The 21778-nt window shown below is 40.8% G+C and overlaps 2 protein-coding genes and 1 long non-coding RNA gene across 3 annotated transcripts in view; 1 reads left to right on the top strand and 2 right to left on the bottom strand.

Moving 5' to 3' along the window:
• Positions 1 to 4578, bottom strand: LOC109523065 (homeodomain-interacting protein kinase 2-like). Its single transcript, XM_019881901.1, has 9 exons — positions 4500 to 4578; positions 4197 to 4393; positions 3924 to 4115; positions 3595 to 3776; positions 2216 to 2339; positions 2016 to 2126; positions 1868 to 1951; positions 1356 to 1531; positions 1 to 357 (listed from the first exon to the last, which is right to left on the bottom strand). Exons 1-9 carry the CDS (start codon positions 4546 to 4548, stop codon positions 30 to 32), a joined length of 1443 nt encoding a protein of 480 aa, XP_019737460.1. The 5' UTR covers positions 4549 to 4578; the 3' UTR covers positions 1 to 29.
• Positions 4579 to 4832: 254 nt separating this feature from the next.
• On the bottom strand, positions 4833 to 6237 carry nanp (N-acetylneuraminic acid phosphatase). Its single transcript, XM_019881860.1, has 2 exons — positions 6077 to 6237; positions 4833 to 5596 (listed from the first exon to the last, which is right to left on the bottom strand). The coding sequence occupies exons 1-2, from the start codon at positions 6164 to 6166 to the stop codon at positions 4952 to 4954; spliced, it is 735 nt and encodes a 244-aa protein (XP_019737419.1). The 5' UTR covers positions 6167 to 6237; the 3' UTR covers positions 4833 to 4951.
• Positions 6238 to 10669: 4432 nt separating this feature from the next.
• The window catches only part of LOC109523140 (uncharacterized), a 15148-nt gene continuing 4039 nt past the window's right edge, over positions 10670 to 21778 (top strand). Inside the window, exons 1-2 of the long non-coding RNA XR_002169709.1 lie at positions 10670 to 10751; positions 21735 to 21738. This is a non-coding gene — a long non-coding RNA (uncharacterized LOC109523140). The remainder of the gene's footprint in view (positions 10752 to 21734; positions 21739 to 21778) is intronic.

The following is a 21778-nucleotide window of genomic DNA, read 5'->3' as shown; positions in this document are numbered from 1 at the left end:
TTTCTTCTTCATGAGTCTGTTGTCGATATTTACTTCCTAAACAAGGTTCCACAACCACTGCACACAAAAACCGGGATGTTCTCAATGTTGTGCTTCTCTCGTACATTCTGGTCGGTTTGTCCATCAGCCTGTACTGACTCCAGTGCAGTCTCCTCAGTTTGTCCATCATCTCCTGATGTTTTGTTAGATGAGTCACTACTGCTCCAACGCCCCGTGTCTGCTGTTCCATCAGAGGAGCACGATGAGTGCATAATGAGGTTGTAGGAAGGCCTGTCGTCATCCTCGCTGTCTGAGATGAGCTCCTCTTCAAATCCTTCAATCGGGCACACCAGCATCTGATCAAAAGCGTTGTCCACACTGAAAAAGAGCAGCCAGTCACTAATGCAACCTGGAAACAAACGACATATTTCAACGATGAAACAATGACCATTCGAGGCAGAGAGGTCACAACAGGTAATTGCCTACAGGGCCCCAGAATCTATCATTTTGCTGCCTCTGTCATTCAACATGATTGATTTTCCATACTTTTTCTTAGAAGTCGCCGCGAGAGTGGCTGCCTTTCCAGCAGCTCCTATATTTTGTTGTTCTACTTCTTCCTTTCATAACTTTGCTGCTGTGAATTGGGAATTTCTCCATTGCGAGACTAATAAAGGTTTTCTTATCTTTTCTTATCTTATTCTTTTTTGTTGTGTACTTTGATGGAAAATAATATGGAAATTGATACAAATGTATTTTTAGCCATTCACCAATTCTCTACACCAGGGGTCACCACCGTGGTGCCCCCCCCCCCACCCCGGTTATTTTCTCGGAATGTTTGAGTGATTATTTGAAAAATTAAAGAGGTAGAGATTTATCGGGAAGGGACATTGCATCTTGACCTTTATCTATTTCCTCATTATTGCGAGAAATCGGGGAGGCACGGTGGTGAATGGTGAGCACATCTACCTCACAGTGCAGAGGTCATGGGTTTGAGAAAAAGCTACTCTACAAAAACTACATATTGGTGCCATTTAGGCCTATATACAATCTCAATTTCCTTTTGAGTTTTGAGAAAGTAGTTGCTGAAAAAGTTGTTGTTTTTATGACACAATGATGCATTTAGGGGCTATCTTTTGTGAATTAGAGTGCCTCATTGTAGCGATGGACAAATGAAGCGTCATGAAGCACTTGTGACTTCTCTAGTTGGCACTCTTGGTTTAAAATTCAATGCAACATGAATACATTTCCATTGCACTAGTCTTTATTTTTAAACTAAGAGAAACATGAAGAGGTGTAAAAAAATATCACAAGCTCTTCATGAAACCTGACAGGGTTCACCTCATGTTTCATCTATGTAATACGGTTAATTGACTTACTACGAGCTGGTGTGACTCTCATGAACCAGATGAGCCATAGAGACATAGCGATGTTTGAGTGCCTCCGCCGGAGCAATTCTTCTCTCAGCTTGAATGTTTAGAAGACTTTTTAGAAAGCTAACAAATTCATTCTGATCTTCAAATTCGCTGAGCACCTCTTTTGCATCCTCTTGGCTCTGCTGAGTGTCAAACAAAGATGGCTGATCCAGTTATGGACTACAGTATGATGAGCTCTTTTCTAAAACGAGAACAACTGATTGATAAAAATGGACCCTGCCATGTCTTTCTACTGTGTGAGGACACTGTTATCTTTTACTGAACATTTTTCAAACAGAGGCAATGAATTGTTTGAATGGACTAAAATTACAAAGTAGTATTTGTTAAACATGTGGGTCAATTTTCTTATAATGAGTAATAATCATCATCAACATCATTCAGCATTTTGGAAAAGAGTTCTTCAAATTCAAGTAGTCTTGCATTCGTTGTTTTTTTCTTAAAAATGGACCACTTACAGTTCTCAGGGCATCCAGAGATTTTAGTCGTATCTTCCATGTTTTAGTCTCTTCTCCATTCGTAAGCTTATATTCATTTGGAGTCTAGGACAACAAAAAATCATTTTCAAACAGATGTTTAAAATTCAAGACCGTTTTGCATAACTACCTTTAGCTTCCACTGTTCAAAGTTTAAGTGGGTGAAATACTTCTGGCTGTATTTGCCTGCTAAGAGGAGCGAGTCGGCTGGCTGCCCTCGTATTTGTATGATGGTTTTCATCTTGGGGGACAAAAGCATGTTCGATGTCATTCTCTTCATAGCTTTACAGAATGTCAGTAATAACAGGAGACACGTTCTGTCTTGTTTACCATCTGGTACTCGCAATTGGTTGCAAAAAGGTGATGGCCAATGTGCAAGAAAGTGAGAGCACAGCCAAGACCCCACATGTCCACTTGCTCAGAGATTGGAAGGCCAAGGGTGACCTCAGGTGCTCTGTTTGCAGGACCAGCAGAAAAAAGTACATTTGAATCTCATTTTGAACAATTTGTTAATAGATAGATCCAGTGGAACCTCTAAAGTTGAATGCACACAAAGTCGATGTGATCCTGTAAATAATGAATCCGTGCCAAACGAAATGCATAAAAAACAAATCACATTACACTAACATTCGTCAGCGGTGGGCGCAAGAATAAAAACAGCGACATATGCTGTATGGAATCGCTGATGGGGTAGTGGTACACTCGCCTGACTTGTGTGCGGGCAGTGTGGCATTGGTTCACACTCAGTGGGTGTGTATGGTTGATCATTTTTATATGTGCCCTGTGACTGACTGGTGACCACTTTGGGGCTTAGTCCGCCTTTCGCCCCAAGCCAGCTGTGTTAGGCTCCATCAACTGCCGCGACCCTCTTTGGGCTAAACGGTGTTGAAAATGGATGGATGGATGTTGTATGGATTTGGGAGTGAAACACTCTTAATATTGGAAAATGAAACATTGCTCTCTGATGGCAGCAGTGATAATTGTGATTGACTGGCGACCACTCGAGGTTGTACATGGCCTCTAGGCCAAAATCAGCTTGGAAATACTCCTGCCCAATTGTGACTCGAATGGGAACTCGCGGAATAGAAATCGATAGATGAACAGAACTGACCCGACAACAGCAAAGTACGTTTCAAGGGAACTTCCCAAGCGCATTTTCCTCTTTGACACAGTAAAAAGATGACTTGTTGTTTAAACATGTACAATAACATGCAAACCGCACCAATGGCTTTGATTCTCTTAGCATTATGTTGTTCAGCTCAATTGTTTTTTTTTTAAACGACAGAGTGAGCGAGTACCGACAGGCCCTTTGCACTGTATCCCATGTTCGTCATTGTTTTCATGTTTCTTGTGCAGAGCGGGCCTGTTAAGTGAAATCTCGTTGCACGAACGTGTAATGACAATAAAGGCAATTCAACATTCAACATTCAACTGAGTTTGGACTGCTTCTCGTCCTATAATACGCTGTATTTGTTTGCAACCGAATGAACCTGTCCGAGACTTCCTCTTCAAGTTCCTATAAAGGTTAATTTGGTTGACCCTGGGATGGAATACTTCATTTCCCATTTCCCATGGGATGACTTTTCTTAAAATCATACGGACAAATCAACCATGAATGCGGTCAATTTCTTAAAATCATACGGACAAATCAACCATGAATGTGGTCCTTAGAGGTTCAATGGACACAAACTGAGCGGAATGAAACCTACCGGTACCCCATAGGCTGTATGGTCATTCCAAGGGTCACTGCAGAGGTCTGGAGGGAGCAGCCAAAATCTATTAATTTAACCCTGAAGGGCTCACATGAATGGTTCACCAGCATGATGTTATCAGGCTTCAGGTCTGCGTGAATGATTCGGATACCTTTCAGGGCCTCAAAGGCTGTAAGCAACTTCATGGTGAGGGGAGGAAATAAACACAGACGTAATCCTTGAACACATCAAAATTTCAAAGGGGCATTTGAAATGTGTGCAAATCAAACAATTTCAAGGAATGTAATATTTAGTACAACTCTGATATGACTAAATGATCACTTTACCTGATGCGCAATCGGCCGTATCTCACTGACAGACAATGGCTTCTTCCGTTTCTTGACAACAAAATCGAAAAGACTCATGTCTAGCATTTCAAAAGCCAAACACGTATACCCTTCATGCTCAAAGTTTTCAATAAACTTCACAATGCTCTTTTTTACCGGGTCCAGAACACTGACAATCTCAAGTATTTTGATCTGTGGAGAAAATGAAACAAATGCGTGACCTCTAAACACTTCATTGGGTAATCAACTCCATGTGGATGTCGGATATTATACCTCCATTTTGGATATCACATTTGACTTGGTTTTAAGGACTTTGAGGGCTACGCTCTGCGACGTGCCTAAGTTTACACAATGGGCAACTTTACCAAAGCTTCCTTCGCCAATTAAGTCCTTAACCAGGTAGGTACTTGTTTTACTACTCAGGATGTTGGACTGTAGCTTTTCAAACGATTTACTTTTTTTCTTCTGATCTGCAAATTGCAATAGACTTATCAATTACAGTGGGCATGCAAAGGTCATGTCAAAGTCAAAACTGATTACTTGCTCACAGTGGATGCGACGAGCAGAATCACCTACCAGTTTCAGCTGGTGAGTGTTGAATATTTGAGTTGATACCCATTGCCATTTTATGATTTTTATATTATATTTAAAAAAATAAATCTTAATAAAAAAAAAAATCCTGTTTAGTACTGTTTCCTTGTGTCAAGAAGAGCACATCCAGCACCATAACCACTCTATGATGTCATGCCATGTGATCATGAACGTGACGTCATAATCCATGATGACGCTTACAAGTGAGAGGTGTGTGTGCGTTGTCATTTTTAAGAATATAGGATTGACGACGTTGAACTTGCTGTCCACTTACTGACTGTGGCAGACAAAGGCATTTAAAAGACACAATGACATTGATAGCGGTAGGTATGCATTTTATTCTCATATTTCAGAACACCCTTGGGGAAAAAAAAGCCATTTGACAAAATATGGGGTTGACATTTGGTCAATTTATAAAATGTTTATATCCGTGGTTGTCACTGATTTAGTTGCGCCAAAACGTCTTCCAGGTCCAAGACGGTAGAAAGCGTATAGTCAGGTGTCACTGAACCATGAGGCAGAGCAACACCTGCACTGTTGATCCAAACTGTAGCACGTACTTGTGCATTGACCCCTCCCTGGATGTCAGTGTCCAGTGAGTCTCCAACCATTATGCAATCCTGGGGTTCCACCTGCAGCAAGTCAAAACACAATCTGAAGATGGAGGGGAAGGGTTTCTGCTCAGCATGATCTCCGCCCACTACAATCCTATCAAAAAAGTTTTCACAACCGACTGCCTCCACTTTCTCCCTTTGTGTTTGAGTATTGCCGTTGGTCAGGAGCAGCAGCTTGTATTTCCTCCGAAGTTGTTTCAGAAGACTTGTTACCTCAGGGGACAGACTAAGCAGCTCCAGTCGACTATTTTTCCACAGATAGTAGCACTGAGCTGCCAGAGAGTGTGATGAAGGACTCTCCACACTTTCCTTAATGCTGTCTTCCCAGTGACCCACTCGGACCTCATCTATAGATCTGCCATCTGCTGGATCAAACATCTCATGCATAAGTTTCTGCTTGAACTTATCACAAATGTTGGTGATGGTGTCATCGTCAATAGCCAGTGAGGTCTTCAAAAGTTCAGAGGTCTGTAAAAGTCACGCACAGCATTTTAATTACAACATGCAAGTAAACAACAAAAGTATCCAGACATGTTTTTTTTTGGAGTGCTCAAAGTTAAATACTGTATAATCCAATAACCATAACATACAATTAGACCTCCGTATGAGACTCATCATCGGTCCACAGAATCCCAATCACGTGATGTTTTAATTAACATTAAAAAAAAAAAAGCAGCAGCATCTGATAAACTGGCAAACTAATACTTATCTATGTAACAATGCACTAGAACCTGTACATTTAAATGACAGGCAATCGGAACAAGAATGATAAAGGGCATCTTCATGATTGGGAACAAAATAAAGAGTAGTAGGAAGTTAAATTATTTGGCCGCGAGGGATACCGCGATGGTCTGAATCTGAACGCAACCCGTCCGGTCCAAAACACAAGTTCGATTGGGAGTCATTTGGCATTGAAACAAAAATACACTTTTAGCAGAGGAAAACCACCTTTTGTATCGCAAAATGGCCTGCCCGATTTGTTTCAATGAGCGTGTTGTCCAAGTCAAATAATATAGCCTTTACAGAGTTACCGTCCATTGCGAGGCAAAACAGGGAGCACGGAAGAATTCCAGTGAGTTACGGAAGTAACTGTGATAGGATGGACGCTAGTTGACCTGGGAATTGTAGTTTTTTTTTTGTAAATAAATCGCACTTTCATTTTACATCCACTTGAGGGCGTTAATAAGCCAAAATGGCCATTATCCAACCTTCAATTCTAACATCCCACCATCCTTTTTAAATCAGCAAGTTATTACAACACTTAGTTGTTAGTGTTTACACCACAGGTGTCAAAGTCAAGCCCCGGGAAACAGATCTGGCCCGCTATGTATGTGTGTGTGTGTGTGTTTGTGTGTTTGTGTGTGTGTTTGTGTGTTTGTGTGTGTGTGTGTGTGTGTGTGTGTGTGTGCGTGCGTGCGCGTGCGTGCGCGCGTGCGTGCGTGCGTGCGTGTGTGTGATATGGGTTTTGAATATTGTAGTATTGATATTGTGATTTTTAACGTGTACATCAAGACCAGATTAAAAAAAAAATCTAATTAAAGAAATGTAAAAAAAAATCATGCAGAAAAATAAGCCGGCTCGATTTTATTCGAATAATAATTAAAATTAATAAAGTTATTTAGTTTCAAGATGGCACCATTGTTGGCAGCCGTCTGTAAGACATTTCAAGAGCTCTGCTTTTTTGTTGTTTTTGTCATATGCTGTTTGTTGTGGACTGTTTTTAGCATTTTGGCCACAACATTCGGCGAAGGAGGAGAATCTGTCCTTGATGGTTGCGCCTTCTTGGCAGCACGCGTGTACCAGCACTGACTTTGATGTGGGGAATGTCGGCGCTATTTGACTGTCACTGCTTGACAGCCTAGGCCAGGGGCACTTGTGTTTTTTGCACCTGTAATGGGCAGCATTTTTCACAGCCCCGTTTTGTTCAACAAAGATGTCAGCGCTGTCGGACAGTCTGTGTTGGTGCGGCTGTATGGATAGCTGCTGGAGCTGAGGATGAGGAGAGAGGATGCGTACTCGGAACGGAGAGTCTGTTCTGTAAAGCGCTTTCTTACAGCTGCAGATATTGTGGAAGTGCTATATAAATAAAGATGCATTGTATTCTATTGGATTGTTCTTAATGCATTTAGATACTGTTTTCCTACTAGACGTTGACACGCATTGTCAACGTCTAGTAGGAAAACAGCAGTATGCATTTGATCAGATATATATAAATCCGTCCATCCATTTTCTAATCCGCTAAAGCTCACGAGTGTCGTGGGCATGCTGGAGCCTATCCCAGCCCCCTTTGGCAATAGGCGGGGGTCACAGGATATCAATCAATCAATCAATCAATCAATCAATCAATCAATCAATCAATATTAATGTTCACAAACATGATTTTGTTCTTATAACTTATCAATCTGTGACACAGTCGTGCAAAATCCAAACATACTTGAGTTCTTACGCAACCAATTCATTCTCTCCTATGGCAACTAGCCAGCGGTTCACACGCAACTACGTACAAAGCTTATTTCTCGCCCAAACCAACACAACAAGCTCTTCTCACATTACCTGAGATCATCCGTTAGAGTGTCGCTCAGGTGCTTGCGTGAGTGCTTCACATGGCCTTTAAAAAAAATACCACAGATAAGATTTAAGCCAAGAAACAGTGTGAGATGTCTAACTTGCTACTGTCGATCAGAACAAACAACGCCTGCCTTTTGCACGCGAGGTGAGAACTAAGCTTACTTAAGGGGGAGGCGTGCAGCAACTCGAAGCTCAAAATTGAATCTTAAAAATGATGTGAAAAATAAGTGCGTGCAAAATGCTGGAACTAAAAAGTGCATTTGAAATGAAGTGAAGGAATTGTACGAGAATTCAAAGAAAGTTCGAGCTTATGCAGGAACACCTTTCCTACCACCTTCCTGTATCGTGTGCAGGGTCAAGGGCGAGCCAGAGCTTACTTATCTCAGCTGACTTTGGGCAAAAGGTGAGGTACATCCTGGTCGGATCACCATCAATCATTCATCATACGACACATTCACAGATGTTTGACTGTAAGGCAGACGTGCTTGCCGCACGTATTACCTGTGCCGCACACACGGAACATGAATACTTTTATCTTTGTGGGTGGTAACACAGTCACGCACTATTTCTCAGGTAGCCATGAATCACCCACATCAATCGAATTGTTAAAGGTGCTGTTCATTCTTTTATAATAAACATGTTACAATGCTTAATTTGTAACTAAGGGGGCTGGGAGGGCCTCTGTGGGTGTTGTACAGTATATGTGAGCATAAACAGGGAAGGTCATAGATATTTCCGGCTCTCAGTATAAGTCATTGAGACAGGTGAGTCTATATGACTTCAGCTAACGGATCTTCAACGACTTCTGAACGGAAAACAGCCACAATTGTGTTTCAGTTACTGACCAGTGAATGCCACTTTCTAAGAGATAATTTGATGTACAATATTTATTTTGGCCATTCTTGCCAACATGCTTCCCATCTTTTACTGAGCCAGCACCCATTTTTCACGCAAGGGCACATGACATAAAACATAAATTTGCATACCACAAAAATATTCAAAGAAACCCACGACTTATTATTTTACTGGCATAGATAGATCAGCGAAGATGACATAATATTAACTCATAATTTTCAGACTACTTAAATGATATTGGATAATATCTTGCGGCCGGCATCCATTATCATCTCTCCCCGGTTGGTAATCACTGGCACATCTCTGTCTGTGGTTGCTATAAATACGTTTCGAAGATAAACTCCATCTGGAATGGAAAAAGAACTCAGCTGCGTTGTCTTTGTCACGATTCTCCCATCGACCTTTGCCTCTTATGGAGACTTATGCACGTAGACATGAGCACGTACACACGAGCAGGCATGCACACGCACACACGCGTTGGTCGTCCACGCAAACGAAAACAACATGATCTGGGGCAAGATGGTGCCTCTTTAAGCGGTTACAAAACACTTTTTCCTCCAATGATATGCTTATGTAACATTTGTGAAAGGGTTTTTCTTCTTGTTTATGTTATACCGCATAAAATGACACCACTTGGTTTTGGACCTGAACAAAAGTGGACATGCTTCTGAAGTTCTTTTAGAATTTCACAATGTTAGAATGTGATAGGTTAGGCCCTCAGTTTCTCAGGGATTACAAAAGCCTCTTCTCCCCCCACCCCATCCCCCACCCCCTTCTGATACACCTGAATTCTCCTGACCGGCCACTGAACCAGCACGGGGCGTGCGGGGTGAGCTGTCATACAGTAGTGAGGTTGGGTGGGTGGTAAGATTAGCGAGATGATCCCTTTTGAAGTTTATATTTAGGAAAACTAGGAAATTGCACAATCTTTCAATGAAGTTGCGACTGGGTCATGTCCTGTCAGTCTGGGGAAGCAACAAATTACAAATAAAAATTCAGGTTTACAGTGATAATTTTACAGTTTGAGCCCTACGAGTCCCAGGGACTCACTGATCAGAAAAGTATGAGTCCCATTATGCATTTAGAGAGTCCCAGATTTCGAATTCTGAAATGGTCTACTTATTCAATTGCATATGATAATAACACAAACAACAACAATATACATTGATAATAGGTTTATTTCTTCGAAACAAATGCTGCAAAAATTTAAATAATTCAGGCATACAAGATTTGCAGAGAAATAGGTTCTTATTTCATCCCATGGTTCAGTCTTTGAGTTCATATCTGCGCAATAAACTTTCGCAACACTTTTTCGGCACACTTGTTTTAACGTTACACAGCTTGGCTATCGTCAGCTTTCCACGAAGTGAAGGCCGATCTCGCCAATCTCGTCTCGCGAGAACGGAAATCTCGTCACGTGAGATTACTTAACGCAAGATCAAAACAACAATGGCGGTGATTCAAACTGCGTTCGTTGCTGGAAAAAAAAAGATTTACCGTAGTTTTTTTTTTTTTTACTAAGAAATTTCCTTGCGTCCCAAAAACGCACATTATTTGGAACTATGCGTCTGACGGGAAAACTATGCGTTTAGGACGCGGGACGCAGAGATAACGAGATGGCTGTGTTTAGGTAGGTAGGTTTTTGCTGCAGTGCCGTGTGAGGGATTGAAAGTCACGGGCATTCACTGTTGGTTTTTGGCCTTACCGCTTACATGCAGTGATTTCGCCAGATTCTCTGAACCTTTTGATGATATTCTGAACGGTGAAACCCCAAATTTCCTTGCAATTGTACATTGAGGAATATTGTCCCTGAAACTGTTGGACTATTTTCTCACGCAGTTGTTCACAAAGAGGTGAACCTCGCCCCATCTTTGCTTGTGAATGACTTAACAATTCCGCGAAGCTCCTTCAATAATTGCACCCACCTCTTCCTGTTCACCTGTGGGATGTTCCAAAAAGGTGTTTGATGAGCAGTCTCAACATTCTCAGTCTTCTTTGCCACCTGTCTCAGCTTTTTTGGAATGTTTTGCAGCAATAAAATTCTAAGTTAATTATTATTTGCTAAAAACAACGGTAATCACGTTGAACATTAAATATCTTGTGTTTGTAGATTATAGGTTGAAGATGATTTGCAAATCCTTGTATTCTGTTTTTATTTATGTTGAACACAATTTCCCCAACTTCATCGGAATTGGAGTTTGTTTTTTCCTTCATGGTGCAATTTTTTGATTGGTGCGATTTATATTTGCGATTTATAATCCAAAAAGCACGGCACTGCGATTGATATGGCCAGTGGGTAAAAATATAACTGCATTAAAGATCCAAACTAGGTCTTACAATTTTTTCCCCCCATACGAATACAAAAAAGGCAAATAAAAATCTAACAGAATTTCATTTATATAGCACTTCATCTCCATTTAAAATGCAACACAGTGCTTTACACAGATAAAACATTATTTTTTACAATTCAGCGAGTGTGGGTGTGCGTGTGCGTGTGCATGTGTGTGTGTGTGTGTGTGTGTGTGTGTGTGTGTGAGAGAGAGAGAGAGAGAAAGAGAGAGAGAGAGAGAGAGAGAGAGAGAGAGAGATCCATATACATGTGTGCATATGCTACATCTCTTTTGTCCTTTCACTGTATGCCATATATCCCCGTGTTTTTTAGGCTGACCTGTACAGGACAAAGCACAACAAGTTGGGACATGACTGGGTGAAGGCTCACATATGGGGCCCTATTTTCATGCCCGGTCCAAGTCGTGCATACGTGTGTGGCAAGCCTCCCCTCTCCCTCACCAACAGCGATATCTGTGCAGTGGTGTGCAGTCAGTGGTGTCCTCGGTGACTGTTTATGGAATAGCTGGTAGAGATTTAATGTTTTCTTCACTTTGATTGGTTTTCATTGACAGCCAGCTCTCAGATTTTCAGGTTGGTTACACAGCTAACTAAATCTTCACAAGCAAAAGCAAAATATGAAACTGACCTTAGATATTTGGCACCATTAATTGTTTGACTCAACAAGTGGAATAGGACACTCAATTAACCCTTTCATGGATAGCGGTTGCTACAGTGGACAACTTATCATGTTATCAGTTTATAGGGTGCATGAAAGGGTTAAAATGCAGTGTTTAGTTCAATAAAGCTAAAAATAAAAACAAAGTTGTATGTCATATCCAGACATACATACCAGGTTGAATGGCTTGTTTTTCTTTTGGTGTCAAACCCAAATGTTCACAGTTGACAGCAAAAATAATGTATTGGCCTCACTCTTTCAATTTGCTATTTCAACCACTTTTCATCATCTGTGCGTTTTGAGCGACCAATATATCCTGCAACACCAAGTGCTACATATCTTTTTCCACTTTCTCTGCCAATTCCAAGAGAAAGACTCACCTTTCATCGCATGAAAATTCATTTTGACTGAAAAGTTGGTCAGGGTACAATTTCTTACAGGTTTAACAGTGTCCGCTCATATGCGGTGTCATAACTGCTTTACACAAACACTTCTACGTGAATGGTTGAAAAATAAAGCAACAATATTTCCTGGAAGGTTGTTTTCATAGGTTATATTGCAATTATGTGTCTTTTTTTTGTTCCATGTAAGCATTGGAGCATCTACTGTATTAATAGAACTTCCGTGTGGAAAATTTGACACCACTGCGTAATGCATGGGTTTGTCTTGGAAGGATGTTTTGAAAGATGAGATGATCCAGTCTGATTAAGTCATACCCACCTAAGTGTGGCGGTATTGTAATCTGACATACAACTTTTAAGTGTCGGAAATGTCATTTGAAAGGACACAACCTAGTTGTAATTAACTACCGCACATTCCCAGATTATCATGTCTGACTTTCTTTGCCCCACCAGACTCAACTACTCAGGGTGAGGCCCGAGGTCGAGGTAACCCAGCCTTTGTTTTTTTGTTTTTTTTTGAGCTGTGTGATTGGTTCAGGATGTACGATGCAGTGACGCTGGCAGCGGAGAAAACAGATGGCCTCAGCTGTTATGCTGACAGCCGCAGGTGCTGACATTTTCCATGTGAAGATGACATGACATGCTCGGTGTCGGTTGCTAAACTTTGAAGAAGGCATCCAGGTGGAAGGTCTGACATTGATCCAGATAAGACATGACTCCATATGGATGTTATGTGTTTTTATTGCTTACTTGTGTCGCTTCACTGTGAGATCACCCACCGTGCAGCCCACTTCGAAGTTTCACAATTGAAGCTGACTACAATTTGCTCTGGTTTTGGTTCTGAATGTGGAGCTGGCATTCAGCTACTGTTCAGTGGAGGGGTGGGCCCTGTCTTGTGCGATACTGGTCCGTTGGCCACACATAAAACCTTGAAAACTCCTCAACAATTTGCTTTATCAGCTTTAACAGAACACTGCTATGTCACAGTTTTCCAAAGTAACTTGAAAATGTTAACAATCCACTCGAACCTTGTCACAACGTACCTCGAGGGACATAATGAATCTGTACGTTATAACGGTAGTTTGTTGTCACCATCTCCAATAAAATGACCGCCAACTAAGATTTATAATACTGTATGAACATTTATTGATGTAAAAACATGAATATGTTATACAGTATAAACAAATATGTGTATGTGAAGAAAAACATATTTTATAAGAGATGAAACAAACAACTGTAGCGTTCCTACTTCAGCTTTGAAAACATTCAGTCAGCAAATGTTACCCGCCATAGGCAACCGCCAGTGCCGCCGATGAAGCCAACTGTCATCAATTCAGGATGTATTGCGCCCCGAAGCCATTAACGATCATCTTTCAATCTGTTGGCCTCGAACTCTGGCATGATTTTGTTGCCATTATGGATGATTGTCGAAATGATTGACTTTGCCAATTTGAAGTCTCGGCTGAGCTCCCTTCTTTCGAAAGGGAGAGACAATTTCAGCCTTCACAGCCTTCCTTTTATCAGACGTGTTCAGAGCATGTGCTCAGGACCGCGCCATGTCTATGAAAGTACACTAATGTACGAGCTGTGCGGTAATGTTGCTAAGAAACGGAGGGGAATCCCACACTGTACATTTTCTTCATGAGCAAGGTCGCGGCGGCAGTTAGCTTCCCACGGTTCGTTGTAACAAAGAGCTTTTCACTATTTTGTGGGGAAAATCTGGTTGTTATAATGATGTTTACGTGATAGAGTTGTTCGTTGTAAGCAGAATTGGCAAATGGAAAATGAATTACCTAAAATCGGAACTTTGAAATGTAAACACTATAGTGGCGAAAATGTTGTAAACGGGGTATATTGAAACGAAGTTGTCCCGTGTATCATTGCTTGCTTGACTGATTTTAGCGTGTTTGATGAATTAAAGTTGAAGAATTTTCAAGTGAAATGGCCCTTGCAGCCTTGCATTTTTATGAATGCGGCCCTCACACGAATATGTTTGGACACCCCTGCATTATCTGATCCGAGGGTCGCGAGTGTGGTGGCGCCTATCCCAGCTGTCTTCGGACAGTAGGCGGTGTACACCCTGAACCGGCTGCCAGCCAATCACAGAACTTAAATAAATATGAATGGGCTCATCGCAGGGCACACACATAGACAAACAACCATTCGTGCTCACAAGCATACCAAGAGACAGTTTGCTCCGTTCAATCAACCTACCATGCATGTGTTTGGAATGTGGGAGGAAACCAGAGTACCCGGAGAAAACCCACACAGGCATGGGGAGAACATTCAAATGCCACACAGGAAGCGTGGGAACGGATTCAAACCCATGAACTCCGCACCCATTAAAATCAATTGCAGTTAAAAAAAAAAACAAATCCATTATATCATCAAACTTGCCATCACAAAATCTTTCTTAAAGCAGTTTGAAGTCACAAATGAGCCGTCACCAGTCACGAGAAGAAGATTAAGTTGTTGAAATTCAAATGGAAACAAATATTTATTTTTATTGTGTATCAATGTGTTTTTTTTAAAAAAATACAGAACAATATGGCTATTTACCCTCTTACAAGCGCATCCCAAAATTGTTGGTGTTTTTTGGGGTGATGGGACACTTTAGTATTCGGTAGCATTACTGTTATTGTGGAACGTTTGAGGAATGATTTCCAGAGAATTTAGCTTGAGCATTCGACTTCCAAAGCATTTTGAAGTTACACAGTTTCAATAATTTCATCAGAGTGTTAATTTCAACACTTTAAGAGTCCTTTCAGCACACACTTATGATCCGGCGCTGCAGTAAAATTCTGCATTCATCTTACATCAACATCTACTATTACTTCTCACTATTCCTATCAGTGATCTCAGAAGTAACCTGAGGGTACAAATACCGAGTTAAGAAAAATTTCAGGTCATTTTCGGTGAGTAAGACATCTGGTGATGAGTAAGTTGAGGTAACAAGTCATGGTTTTCCAAAGTGTGTTGAAAGCAAATGGTGACGCAAACTATAGTTGCATTCCTGGAATAAACTCCATGAGTCAAATTGTCTAGCAAGCAGAACAGTGTGTTTGGAACACAGATAATTATTGTGTCTTATTGCCTAATACTACCACTGGATTGTCTCTCTCAAGACATGTATCACTTAACAAGTTTTTGTAGTAAGTCTGTATGATGAGGCTGAATCTCCAGGAAACTCAGGATTTGTTTCTTTGGCATTATTTTGTTGGAAATACCAACATACTGGGAAAGCAGGGGAGAATGATGACATCATTATTATTGTTAAAAGGTCACTTTGATCTTAATCAGTAAAGGCAATTAGTATTTATTTTGGAATTTTATGAGTCCAACTTGTTCCAACACGACTGTGCCCCAGCACAAACAAAGTCCTCAAGGGATGGCTGGATGAGGTTCCATCAAATGTCTTGCGCACACTCAGGACTATTGAGATCATCGTGGACTTCAGGAAACATCCTTCGCCGTAGAGAAGTTTCCGGGAATTACGTCTCTCAACATCAGCTTTGTCCTGAAAAAGGCCCAGCAGAGGATATTGTTCCTGCGGCTGCTGAGGAGCATGGCGTGCCACAGAAGCTGTTGAAATAGTTCTATAACGCAGTCCTGTGTTCTTCCATCACAGTCTGATTTGGCGCTGCCACAAAGGACAAACTCCAACTGTACCGGACAGTTTCACATGCCAGTCCTAACCATTTCTGAAGACTTGCATGCTGCAAGAACTAAGACAAGGGCAGGCATAATTCTCTTGGACCCTCCACATCCTGGTCACCACCTCTTCCAGCTCCTTCCCTCAGATCGGCAGCATCGACCACATAAAAAAAAAAAAAAAAAAAAACATTCAATTAGCATTTTCCTTCTTGCAGTTAACTTCCTAAAGAGTTGACTTATAATTCCGATTTGCCAATTTCTGCCAAATGTTGACAATTTTGCACATCTTGATTGTGACTACCGTATTCATTGCTATACTGTAGCTTTGTCATTCTGCGTAGACCTGGTTTACTAGACAATATTTAGCTGATACCACTGATGACCTTGTGTGACAGCTTGCATGAAAGCAGTGGTGCAGGAATAAAAGTAGCACACGTTGAAGTCATTTAGCAACAAGTAAACAAATGAAAACAATGGCTTGTCGCTACATCCAGAGGAAAGCAAAAAGGGAGGAGGCAAGTACATGCACGTAAACAATGAACATGACTCTATCTGCAAATTGATAATTGCTCAACAAATTTTCCATGAGTAAAGCAGACTTGAGCTGAAGATATTTGCTTCCAAGATTACATTGGTCAACAGCAATTTTTACTATGGAGGTCCATTTTTGATGTCCAAAGTACTGTACACATTTTGCGAGGTATCATGTAGTGTTCCCATTTGAACCTACGTACAATTAAGTACTGTTTATGGTTATTAAATGTACAGAAATGGTCCAAACAAGGAAATGGACCGTTTCTGTACCATTTTGTATCTATATAACTTGTCTGTAACTTGTTCAATGCCTTTGGAAAGAGTCCAATGTTCATAGAAAAACAAAGAAAGAATCATAACCACTTTCCAGTTTCTAGAATGTATTGTGGCATGCAATAATGAAACCTTTCCATCATAAAGTCATCACTCATGATTAATGTTTAAGTATTTTGATGTAACCCGGAGGCCGTTAAAGTTTCTTAATCAGGCACAATGCCAGAATTTTTTTCTCTCCTCGGGCAAAAAAGGGGGCTTGACCGAAGTGTGGGCCTGAGAAAATTTAATGACTACGCTAACTTGAGATGTTCTTTCGTTTTTTTTCAATAAAAGTATGATACACATGCCAAGCATGTTCATACGGAAGCATTGAATTGCCAACATTTTTGACTGAAACGTGTTTACAAAGTATAGTCAAACATATTTATAAAATTTAGGCTAAATGCTAAAAGCATTTTTCCCCATAATGCCACAGGGTATTATCGATTCACGCATGCGCAAGTAAAACAAATGCTATGTTTGGAGCATATAGCCTACATTATACCTATACGTTTGAAAATTAAGCAAGCAAACATTATTTATGAGTAACTGTCTGCAGTGCATGATTTCCGTTTGGCATTTCTTCCCATAATGGCAGGGGGTACCCTTGTGGCATTGTAGGAAAGAAATGTTAGCATTTAGCAATTCGTTCGCACATATGTTACATATTGGTTTGAATGTGTTTGCAAATATTCAAACATGTACTAACTCGAACCTAACGCACAATTAACTGAAAGACTCACCGCACCCAACCCTGCCCTCACAAACACACACAGCGTACAGCTGATGCACAAACACGGAAAGAGGAATTGTATTGGAAGTGAATGGCTACTTATGAATTGTTTTGTGTGTTTTTAAACAAAAATGAATCCCTACATTTTCTAATCTGCTTTCTCCTCACAAGTGTCACACAGACAAAGAGTTATTTGTCATGTTTTGCAAAGGCTAGAGAATAAATGCCTGTGAGTATATTTATATTGTCTGTCTACAGGTGTTGCTTCACAACACGGAATAGACAGTTCTATACATTAGCCTGTTCATGGCGTTTTGCAATGGTCGCTAGCATTAAGCTAAACAGACTCAAGGTAAATCTATTGTATATGGTTGTTTTAAATGCACGTGTAATCCTCTTTGTTTTAGGTTCAGTTTGACTGTAAATTTCAACTGGGAGTGGCAATAAACAGCTTGAAGAATTTTTTTCAAGGGGGAAGATTTGTTCACTAACTGCCAAACTTCTACTTTTTCTGAAGTGGGTTGAGTTCACTGCCAACATACAGCACTCATATGTGAAATTTCTTCCTGAATGTAAAAACAAAACAAAAAAAAAATGTCAGAACAATGGCTCTGTCAAAACTCATAAGTTGGGTCGCTTGTACCTAGAGACACCATGACAGTGAAATTTGTAATTACTGAACTACTTCTGGTTTTTATGCTGCACAAAGAATTCGCTGGCTTCATGATTAAAAAAAAGGGTCATGCTGCTGATCACAGAAACTGATGCTTTTGCTGCAGTGTTGTTGGGGAAAAACAAGTATGGCGCTACACTTCCAACACAGTTGTTCACAGTTCAACCTAGCGAGTGGATGTGTTTGCCGTTCTGAATATCACTCTACTTTTATTTACTTTTTTTATTTACTTTGTTAACATTTGAGACATCTGATAATGTATCTGGAAAAAAAATCATCTGCAGAATACATTCACATAATTGACAGCTGTCAAAAAATACCAAGCTTGTCAGTCTAAATCTACAAGACAATGTCTTGTCTCTCATCTTCTTTCTTAATTCATTTTATTTTTTAGTTTTAATTTCATTTCATTTACACGACTACAGCGGATCACTGCCTAATGTTCATTGTTTGCATTTATGAAAGTTCTCCGCCACTTGTTCATGCTTCTTAGTTTATCTCTTGACATCTGCACACTGTGATGTACTCTTCCAGGAATTGGAGTAAAATCTTGATTTCCACTCAAGCTCAACGGTTATCTGATGCAACAATCTCTTAATAGCTCCCTCGAAGAGATCATTTATGGATATAGTACTACCTCTGCATACTCTCCGCTCCCTTGCATGATCTTTCGTGAGAAGCCACATGCAACATAGTTGTGTGGCACAGCGGCTGCATGCAATGATTGTGATGTAACAATAGCTCGCCGACGGCTCATTTTACCGCTCAACAATCATCTTCAGAATAGACTGTAGCCGAGGTGGAGTCATGCTATTCAGAACTCATGAAAACAGGTTTGCCATAATTGCAAAAAAAAAAAAAAAAAAAATCCCCGAAAAAAGGTGTTTGCATGCAAAGACTTGGAAAATTATAGGGCATTGCGTGCATCTCGGACTAAAACCTTGTCAGTCCAGTTTGGTGTCTTTTAGCACAATCCATTACCTGGTTACAGGAATGTAAACTACAAAGATTGTAGCTCATGTAAAACAGCCATGCATGCTGGGAAGGACACAGAGATCTTTATGAATGGAAATGCTTTTCTTCATTCATGAATCCTCCTCAATGTAAAGGCATTGTACAATCAAGAAGAATAGAAATGTAGCACTTGTTTTTGCTCTTGTTTTTGCTCCCATTTCTCATGGGATGAACTCAAACAGCGGATCGAGCATGCAAGTTGTCTGTTTTGCTGCACTGACCAATTTTGTAAGACTTTCAAGAGATACTTTTTAAAAGCGAGAAAGTGTTGTCAGGCAACTATTAGCCTTAATACCCCCCTTAACATTGTTCATCGCAGAATCTGAGTTTTTGGGACGGTGTCCTTAATGTCATCTCTAATGACCCAGTAAAAAATTGCATAAACTTTTGAGCTGAATGGGGAAAGCTATTGGAGGTTGGCTGCCGTTGTGTGAGCAATGCCTCTGTCGCAAATTATTAAGTATTTCGGGGATCGCTTATATTGTAATTCATGGGCAACAACTCAAGTGGATATTCTGGCAAACCAGCATGCTAATTGCACACTCCCTCAAAATCTGTGACGTGTGGTACTGCACTCTATGAAAAAAAAAAAAAAAAACTGCACATTTTAGAGTGGCCTTTCATTGTGGGCAGACTAAGGCACACATCACACTGTGTAAAAATCATTCTGTCTCACTGGCATTTTGACATGCCACAGCTGTGAAAAAGGATGTATTATCTTGGCAAAAGAGAAGTGCGCAGTCACACAAAATTAGGCATAATCGCATTTGAAGAGAAATAGACCTTTAGTGTCCATAAACAATGTCTTCTTTGAGTTCAGATCATCAGAAATAGGAGCAAAAACCAAAAAGCTGTGTTTAAATTGTATACAGTACATATGTGCAACAATAAAACTGTTGTCCCTACACTAAGAATGCAAACTGAAACAAGAAACACAAACATGCACTAACCCTTAACATTTTACCTCAAGCCAAAAGCTGAGCATATACCCCCAAGCAACTGAGGACAAAAGTAGAAAAAGTGCATTTGCAATTGTTTCCATCCCGTCAGTCTAAACGCAGACCAAAGGCAGAAAAAGGAAACGTACTGCCCAGTATGTTCCTCCAGTTTGTGAAAGCTATATGGGACTGTCAGCACTTATCAAAGCCCTGCTGAGATTTAAGTAATCCCGAGTGACGGCTCAGCTCTCACCTCTCAAAGGGCGTACCAGCGCCATGACAACGTTGCTTTTTTTTTTTTTCCTGTCTCAAACTTCAGTCATTGAAACAAAGCAATCCTATAGTACATTGCCGAGCAGAGCACACACAAAGACATCAAACGGACAATGTAGAAGAGTTTTTGGTGCATGGAGCATATAAAACCATCAGGCAACTCTAACAGGCTCTCATTGTCAGAAGAGCCAGCAGTTTGAGGTCACGCTGTCAATCCTGGGACGAGCGAGGGACACTAGGATGTAATTAGAATTCTCTCTGAGTTATTAGAGCATGTCTGCCTTTGTGCCTTCAAGTGTACACAAACACAGTCCAAGAATGGGAACTTTCATGCATTTTCATCTCATTTAGACCTGTCAACACTGCTACTGAATGCTCAACTTCAACATACTAACCATGGGAGTCACTCGGCGAGACATCCAACAGAAATGCTTCAATGTGGTCAACAACACACCTGCACACGGGCTTGATGTTGATATGTTTTCATGCACTTGGAGAACTTCAAGGCCTGAAGTGGGAGAAACATTTCCCTAGCATCAGGCGTAATCATCGTACCTCCAAAATCATCACTTTTCAGGAGACCTAAAAAAAAACCAAAAACAAGAAAAACGACATGTTGGTTCGACTGTTAACATTGCATCGTCAAATAGAGCGAGCCATTTTCAACATTAGAGATTGGTTGATATTTTGGAAAAAAATTGCACACTGACTAGTAGTATAGATTTGTTAAAAAGTATGAAATTTACCAAATAGTGAAATAGGAGGTTCTGGCCAGACACAAGCAAATTCAGGTAATTTACATGTATATAATTAATTAGACAAAATACAATAACTAACAATGAAAAACAAAGTAATAACATCAAACTGTCACAAAAGAAATCAAGAAAATATCCGGCTTCGGCCTTCCTGTGTGGAGTTTGCATGTTCTCCCAGTGCCTGCGTGGCTTTTCTCCGGGTACTCCAGTTTCCTTCCCACATTCCAAAAACATGCATGGCAGGTTAATGAAACACTCTAAATTGTCCCTAGATGTGAGTGTGAGCGCTGATGGTTGTTCATCTATGTGTGCCCTGCAATTGGTTGGCAACCAGTTCTGGGGTTACCCCACCAACTGCCCGAAGAAAGCTGGGATAGGCTCCAGCACGTCCCGCAACCTTTGTGAGGAAAAGAGGATCAGAAAATGAATGGATGGATGGATGGAAGACTAGCAATCGCATTCTTCTGAAATAGAATATTAAAAAAATATGCTCTTATCTGGTTAGTGTAGCTTGGCTTCTCTTTTAAACATTCATCACAATGATCTTTCCAATTGGGCCAGTAGATGCGTTGTGATTTACAAATCAGGTAAGCTTCAAAAGTGACCATTGATGCACAACATTGAACTGTCGTTCCACTGCTCACTCTCCCATGTCGCCAGGATGCTTGTACTGCTTTTCCCATTGATTGTCCAATTGTGCCAAGCCACCCCCCCACCCCGACCCCTCGCCCACATGTTGAAGAGCACTGACATTCACAAATGTTGTGGCAACATGATTAGACTGTCTGTCTGGCAGCTCGTTAGCAGCCTCGAACCACTCAGCTCGCACCAGCGTGAGCATACTTGCTGCTTAACTATTGCGAGCCATGTTTATACTCTAGTACAGGGATGTCAAACATACGGCCCCCCGGGCGGGGACCGCCCCCCAAA

This window comes from Hippocampus comes, unplaced genomic scaffold, assembly GCF_001891065.2.
Source record: "Hippocampus comes isolate QL1 unplaced genomic scaffold, H_comes_QL1_v1.1 scaffold36, whole genome shotgun sequence".
In the NCBI taxonomy this organism is placed as follows: domain Eukaryota; kingdom Metazoa; phylum Chordata; class Actinopteri; order Syngnathiformes; family Syngnathidae; genus Hippocampus; species Hippocampus comes.
This window is presented reverse-complemented; position numbering and strand designations above follow the sequence as displayed.

What these genes read in the sequence shown, in the direction of transcription:
- LOC109523065 (XM_019881901.1), bottom strand. Translation starts at nt 4,548, where the DNA reads ATGGCAATGGGTATCAACTCAAATATTCAACACTCACCAGCTGAAACT. An exon ending in ATACAGCCTATGGGGTACCG is followed by an intron (nt 2,340 to 3,594) that starts GTAGGTTTCATT and finishes TCCTGCAAACAG; the next exon opens with AGCACCTGAGGTCACCCTTG. An exon ending in TTGAACAGTGGAAGCTAAAG is followed by an intron (nt 1,952 to 2,015) that starts GTAGTTATGCAA and finishes TTGTTGTCCTAG; the next exon opens with ACTCCAAATGAATATAAGCT.
- nanp (XM_019881860.1), bottom strand. Translation starts at nt 6,166, where the DNA reads ATGGACGGTAACTCTGTAAAGGCTATATTATTTGACTTGGACAACACG. An exon ending in GCCATTTTGCGATACAAAAG is followed by an intron (nt 5,597 to 6,076) that starts GTGGTTTTCCTC and finishes TGACTTTTACAG; the next exon opens with ACCTCTGAACTTTTGAAGAC.